Source organism: Phaseolus vulgaris, chromosome 6, assembly GCF_051622355.1.
Source record: "Phaseolus vulgaris cultivar YP4 chromosome 6, ASM5162235v1, whole genome shotgun sequence".
In the NCBI taxonomy this organism is placed as follows: Eukaryota; Viridiplantae; Streptophyta; class Magnoliopsida; order Fabales; family Fabaceae; genus Phaseolus; species Phaseolus vulgaris.
Genome location: NC_143503.1, coordinates 37,052,816 through 37,059,903, shown reverse-complemented (window position 1 = coordinate 37,059,903; position 7,088 = coordinate 37,052,816). Strand labels below are relative to the sequence as shown.

At 37.7% G+C, this 7,088-nt stretch overlaps 1 protein-coding gene across 1 annotated transcript; it reads left to right on the top strand.

Moving 5' to 3' along the window:
- Positions 1-217: 217 nt before the first annotated feature.
- On the top strand, positions 218-3,899 carry LOC137832841 (akuammiline synthase 1). The gene has a single exon (XM_068641196.2). The coding sequence runs from the start codon at positions 228-230 to the stop codon at positions 1,551-1,553; it is 1,326 nt and encodes a 441-aa protein (XP_068497297.2). The 5' UTR covers positions 218-227; the 3' UTR covers positions 1,554-3,899.
- Positions 3,900-7,088: the final 3,189 nt, after the last annotated feature.

The following is a 7,088-nucleotide window of genomic DNA, read 5'->3' as shown; positions in this document are numbered from 1 at the left end:
TAGATACCAAACAATGATACATGATAGTGTTAAATGGTAAATATGAAAAAGAGAGGAAAAGATTTGAAAGGTTATTTACATAAAACCTGGTTTCAGACTTTCAAACAACAAATTGACTTTTTAATCCTTTCTTTAAATATGATTATTGGATAAGAGAATTACAAAAATAGGCATGGAAACAGAGAGTTTGTGGTATATAAGGGCCTGAGCTAAGCATGAGAAATGGAATGAAAGAAGACGAAATGAGCGAAGAGATAAAGTTAGAGGTGGAACACAGAATATACATAAAACCCTCTATAGCCACACCACCACACCTTCAAACCTTTAAACTCTCTTTACTTGACCAACTTTCCCCAAACATCCATGGCAACATCACTCTCTTCTACCCTCACACCACCCACACACTTCCACACTTCTCCACCAAATCCCAACTCCTTCAAACCTCCCTCTCCCACACCTTGACCCGCTTCTACCCTCTCGCCGGAAACCTCCATGATGCCACCACCCTCCACTGCAACGACGGTGGCGCCCTCTTCATCCACTCCCACACTCACGCCTCTCTCTCCGACATCCTCGAAGCCCCAAACTTCGACACCCTTCAGTGTCTCCTCCCCTCCACAGATAACCAAACTTCAACAAACGCTCCCATGCTCCTCGTACGCTTCACCTCCTTTCGCTGCGGCGGCACAGCCGTAACCGTTTCTCTCTCCCACAAAATCGCCGACATAGCAGCCGTCATCGCACTCCTCAAAACCTGGACCGCTGCGTGCGCCGGACAAACCCCTCCGAGGGATCCCGAACTCGCCGCCGGCGCCGTGCTCTTTCCTCCGAGAGAGCTTCCCGTCATGACCGCGTCCGTAAGCACCGTCTCGTCGGAGAATTTCACGTCGAGGAGGTTCGTTATCGAGGCGTCCAAGGTCAAAGCGCTAAAGAAGAGAATCGGAGAAGGTTGCGTGTTTGAACCTTCGAGGGTGGAGGCGGTGCTGGCGCTCATATGGAAATGCGCTCTCTCGGCTTCTGGCTCGGAAACGACGTCGTTCGAGCGTTCGGTTTTGTTCCAAGCGGTGAACCTCCGTCCCCGGATGGAGCCAGCGGTGGCGGACGGTGCCGTGGGGAACTTTGTGTGGCCGTTCGCGGTTACGGTGGAGGAGGAGGCGCACTTGGAACTGCACGTGATGGTGAAGAGGATGAGGGAGAGTATGAAGGAGTTTGTGGAAAGCAAGGCAAAGAGGTTCTCAGAGGATGGTGCGTTTGAAGCGGTTATGGAGAGTCTGAAGGAGAGAGATGAAGTTTTGAAGCAGAAGAGTGTTGTTTATAAGTGTTCCAGTTGGTGCAAGTTTCCATTGCTAGAGGTTGATTTTGGTTGGGGAGAAGCTGTGTGGGGATGCAGTGTGAATAAGATTTGCAGTAACACCATTGCTTTGATGGATACTAGGAACGGTGGAGTTGAAGCTTTCGTCACCCTCGATCACCAACACATGCTTCTCTTTCAACACCATCATCATCTTTTACAGTATGCTTTGCTTAATCCCCCAGTTAATCACCATATCTAATGTTATCTTGTTGTAGATCCGCATCAACTAAAAAAATAAAATATATTAGTTTTTTTTATCAAAAATAAAGAATTAAACACTCGCTAGGATAGGCTCGAAATGGCTCTGAAGCCTAACTCAACCCCATAAAACCGGTTTGATAAGGTTGAGGTTTGCACCCACTTATATACAATGAAAGGCTCTAATCTCTAGTCGATGTGGGATCTCCAACAAGAACCAAAACCAATCTAACAATCCAGACGTTAGAAACACACTTCAAACATACCAAGGAACATCAGAGCAATAAACCTTAACCACCTAGACCAACAACCAACCCACTATTCGTCAAAAACCCGACATCCAACAAAATAAAGATACCTGACAACCTAAACAAAAACAGATAACTTATATCGAATTCAAACAAGATAAAGGGGCGAGACACCAATCAGACATAGTATTTCATGGTATATAGTGGAACAAAAATCACCTTATAAATCGGTTTTATGAGATTTAGTTAGGTTTAAAATCCACTTCTTATATTTCGAATTTATCCTAACTAAATTTTGTTTAACTTATCATAACATTCATAATATATTATCTGAAGCATGAGCTCACTCTTAATATATCTATTTCTCAATTCACAATCACAATCCTACATTACATATAATAACTTTGGTGATTAATTAATTCACACAAGAAAACACCATCCACCTTATACACTGCATGCATGGCTACCATTGGTAGGGAAACAAAAATTTCCTCACCAACTCTATACATCATCATCGATTATTACCAAACATCACTAATTAACATATATGAAATAAATCACTGTGTTTCGTATTTTTTTTTTCTTTGAAATTCTTTTTATCAAGCATTAGTTATTAGCATTTCAGGTGTAACATAATTGCTAAATTTTAGTTTTGAACATTAAGTGGGATGTAGTTGAAAGGATACAGTGCAATTATAATTATTGTTGATTACAAAATTAACAATTTAAAATTCAATTATGGAGGAGATTTCAGTTTGATTACTGAGTTTGTAATTAAAAATTCAAATCGAACGAATAAAAATTAATCGGTTCATACTTTATTTCCTTTTAAATCAAATCTAAACTAACCTGTAAATACTCCTCATATCCATTTTTTTTTCTTTGTATCACATTATATTATGTATAATATTTATATATATTTTAAATTTTATAGTGTTTCATAATACATTAATGTCCAAAAATGATTTTCTATTAGTTTTGTGGGAGTTATTACGAAGTGGACTTTAAGCAATGAATTATTTTCATTACGGATGATCTCATGATGACTCGCTGATAAGACCAATAAATTCTCGATAGAATATACTTTAAATGACTTTAATATTACGAAGTGGATTTCAAGTCTAATTAAACTCTATAAAACCTTCTCGATAGAATATACTTTAAATGACTTTAATATTACGAAGTGGATTTCAAGTCTAATTAAACTCTATAAAACCGGCTCATGAATAAAGTTTACACCCAGTTATATACAATTCATCTAATTGATGTTGGATAATCCAACAGGATTTTGGTAGTTGCAGTTAGTAGATTAATGTTGTGCGATTCTGCAGGCAAAAGATTGGAAGTTTCCTTGAGGCAGCCCTTAATATTTAAAATTCTTAAATAATAATTTGCTGACATTGCAAATGCTGCTTCTCCTTATTTTCCTGGAAAAATGGTTGCAGAAAGTGGTTAGTAAATTCTGTTTAAACAATTAATTTTTTTTGGAAGTACTTGATTAAACTTGAATATGAGAGAATCTTCTACAGCTGTTGCCTTAAGTTAAACATAGAGTATAGCATAATTAGATTAGATAATTTGAGTTGGGAAATGGGTTGTGCAAGTAGTAATGATTCAGTTGGGGGAGAAGAAAAATACAAGGCTCGTAGATTTGGTTCAACAGTGGAGAATGGTGATAGTTTTGGTGGGGTGGTGAATAGTAGAATTAAGAGTGCGAGTAACTCAGAGAAGTCGAAAGCACAGGAAAACGTTCATAGTTTTGTTGGGGTGGTGGATAATGCAATTAGGAGTGCCGGTAACTCAGAAAAGTCCAAACCACCGCCCAACGTTCACAGTTATAGTGCGACGGTGGATAATGCAATAAGGAGTGCGGCTAACTCAGAAAAGTCCAAACCATCTTGAACGCCGCTTCTGCCGCAGGTGCCGCCGTCGCCGTCGCCGTTGCCGCTCCCGCCGCTGAGGAAAAGAAGGAAGGAAGTGATGACGACATGGGATTCGGTTTGTTTGATTAGGTCTTTTTAAATAGTTGTAGCCCCTTTTTGAGTATTTGAATTTCAAACATGTTTTCTTCTATAGAATTTTTATTGTGAGGTTCTTAACCGTGGTTTTTTATGGGTTTTTAACATATTTGCAATTAAAAAAATTGAAATTAATTAGGGACCTTAATTCATTAAAAAATTTAAATTTTAGGAAGTCGTGCAAGCCTTTCTCAAGTTGGGGTGTAGAGACCCTCAAAGATACATTGAAAACGCAATTTTTATAATTACATTACAATTTACAATATTACTATTTTAATATTTTTTCTTGCGAATTTATTTTATATTATATATATTTATATATAAATCTCACCTCACAAGTGAGTTTTATGAGGTTGAGTTAATCTTAAAGTCTATTTTTTAATATGGTATTAGAGTTAATTTTGAGTTTATATATCTTAAGAAGTGTTTATCATTATCAGACTACTCATAATATGTTGTCACACGTACAAATTGTTACTTTCAGCGTAGAAGGGTGTGTTGGAGATCTCACATCGACTAAAAATTAAAAAATTTCATAATATATAAATGTTACAAATCTCATTTTATAAGTCGATTTTATGACTTTTAGTTAAGTTTAAAATTCACTTCTTAATAGTGTATTGAAACCAATACAAAGAGGTTGTTAGAGGATGGTGCATTTGGAGCGGTTATAGAGAGTTTGATGGAGAGAGATGAAGTTTTGAAGCAGAAGAGTGTTGTTTACAAGTGTTCCAGTTGGTGCAAGTTTCCATTGCTTGAGGTTGATTTTAGTTGGGGAGAAGCTGTGTGGGGATGCAGTGTGAATAAGATTTGCAGTAACACCATTGCTTTGATGGATACTAGGGACGGTGGAGTTGAAGCTTTCGTCACCCTCCATCACCAACACATGCTTCTCTTTCAACACCATCATCATCTGTTAGAGCATGCTTTGTTTAATCCCCCTCTTAATCAACATATCTAATGTTTTAGAATTGTCCAATTAAATGTTTGATTTTGAATTATATGTAAGTCATTCTTAGTTGTTTTCTCTTATATTGATTTTATATTGATTGGTGTCTTGGTTGGGATGAAGATGATTAAATAATGTGTAAAGTTGGTTAGTTTTGTAGCAGGTCTTTGAGTGTTTGCAGGTATTTTGTGAAACCCATATCTATTGTTATCTATCTCTCATTTCAAAATCACAACCTTACATTACATATAATAATTTGGTTCATTAATTAATTCATACAAGAAAACACCATCCACCTAATACACTGCATGCATGGCTACCATTGTGTGATTGTTGGTGATAAGCAACCACTAAAATATAAAATTTCCCATTACTGTAAGTTTCACTGCATATTATTAAAATGATTTAGGTAGGAAACAAAAAATTCTCACCAACTCTATACATCATCTTTAATTCTTACCAAACATCAATAATTAACATATTTGAAATAAATCACTGTGTTTCCAAATTTTTTTTCTTTCTTTGAAATTTTTTTTGTCAAGCATTAGTCATTAGCATTTCAGGTGTAACGTGCAATAATAGTGATTGTTGATGACAAAATTAACAATTTAAAATTCAATTACGGTGGAGATTAGTTTGATTACTGAGTTTGTAATTAAAAATTCAAATCGAAGGAATAAAAAATTATTTTGTTCATATTTTATTTCCTTTTAAATCAAATCTAAACTAACCTGTAAATACTCTTAATGTTCAATTTTTTTATCATATTATATTTATGTATTTTTCCTTTTATATCTCTATAAGTGTTTCATAATAAATTATTGGCACTTCAAATTCAATATATTATTAAAAAATAAATCACAACAAAGGAATTTTACCTTGAGAACCTGCTGTTTGTATTTTTTATATAATATAAATGGTTGGTATACCGCCCGGGTAGTCAGAATAGATGACGTGGCAGCAAGCTATAATGTAGGTGTGTTGAACGGGACACCTGGCTGGCAGAAGGGAAGGAAGACGGGGGATCGTGTGGTCGCCAGTCGTTAAGTTGGCGTGCTCTGATCTCTAGCATACCTAAACCGGCGGTTACCAAGTTTGTGTCGTAGTCGCCGGGTGTGAACCCAGGCGACAAGGTGACCGGAGATCGCCGAGAGAAGGACATCGCCAAAGGATCAGGAAAGCTTGTTCCAGGCTTTCGAAGCAAAGGATGAAGTCGTCAGATGGTCATTCCCTAGCTGGCCAGAGGTTGAGGTCGTAGAACAGTCTACCCGAGCATGCGTAGTGAAGTGCGTAAAGTAGAATATAATGGCGGCCGGCGAGACCACAGGGAAGGTGTGTATGAAAACACCCGTACTCGCCACGCAGAAGAGATCGCGCTCCAAGGCAGCTATACACTGAGTTGCTTCCCGCATAAGTAACTTAGTCAAACAGCCTGAAGAGTAAGAGGTGACGCTCAAGTCAAGGATGCTCCAGATGGTGACACGTGTACAGCTGGATGCGAGCCACGTGTACAGCTGGATGCGAGCCACGTGTCCAGATGAATAACCGCCAGGAGAGAGAAAGCGCACAAGGTATATAAGGGATCCTAACGAACTTCTGAGGTACGCATGTGTTTTAGATATTTATTTTACGCTTGCGAGAACTTGAGTACGCTGAGAGAGAACATTGCACGGTTCCTGAAGTTCTTAGTTTTCTCTTAGTATTTTGGTGGTCCAGTCGCTGACTTGGGCGTCGGAGCGCGATCGGCCGCAGCGGCGCCGTTTTGTCTTTTACAGGTTCTTGAGGTGAATCAAGGAGAAGGATAGGAGCTAGCACGGCGCAAAGCCGATCCAGATTTGACGAGGCAAGGCTCTTACGGTCAACAGGCAGGATCAGTTGGAAATTCTACATTAATTGTTATTAAAACATTTCATTGTATATATAAGTGGTGCAAATCTCACCTTATAAGTTGATTTTATGATGTTGAGTTAAGTTTAAAGTCTACTTCATAATATGGTATCAAAGTCACTCCTATCAAACTGGAACTATTCATAATATGAGTTATCATTCTCAGTGTGAGGGGTGTGTGTTAGAGATATCACAATGACTAGATATTAGAACATTTCATTGTATATAAGTGGGTAATGCATAATTTAACTTTGAATCTTCAACCTACAATTCGTATTATCTGCATTAAAGTTTATGAATTTTGAAGCAATTTCAGTAAGAACTAAGAGTATATATATATATATATGTTGAGAAGTTGTTTGTAGCAGCGATTCTGCACGCGAAAAACTTGGAAGTTTCCTTGAAGCAGCCCTTAATATTTAAAATTCTTAAAT

Excerpts from the sequence above, each read along its gene's own strand:
- LOC137832841 (XM_068641196.2), top strand. The coding sequence starts at position 228 with ATGAAAGAAGACGAAATGAGCGAAGAGATAAAGTTAGAGGTGGAACAC.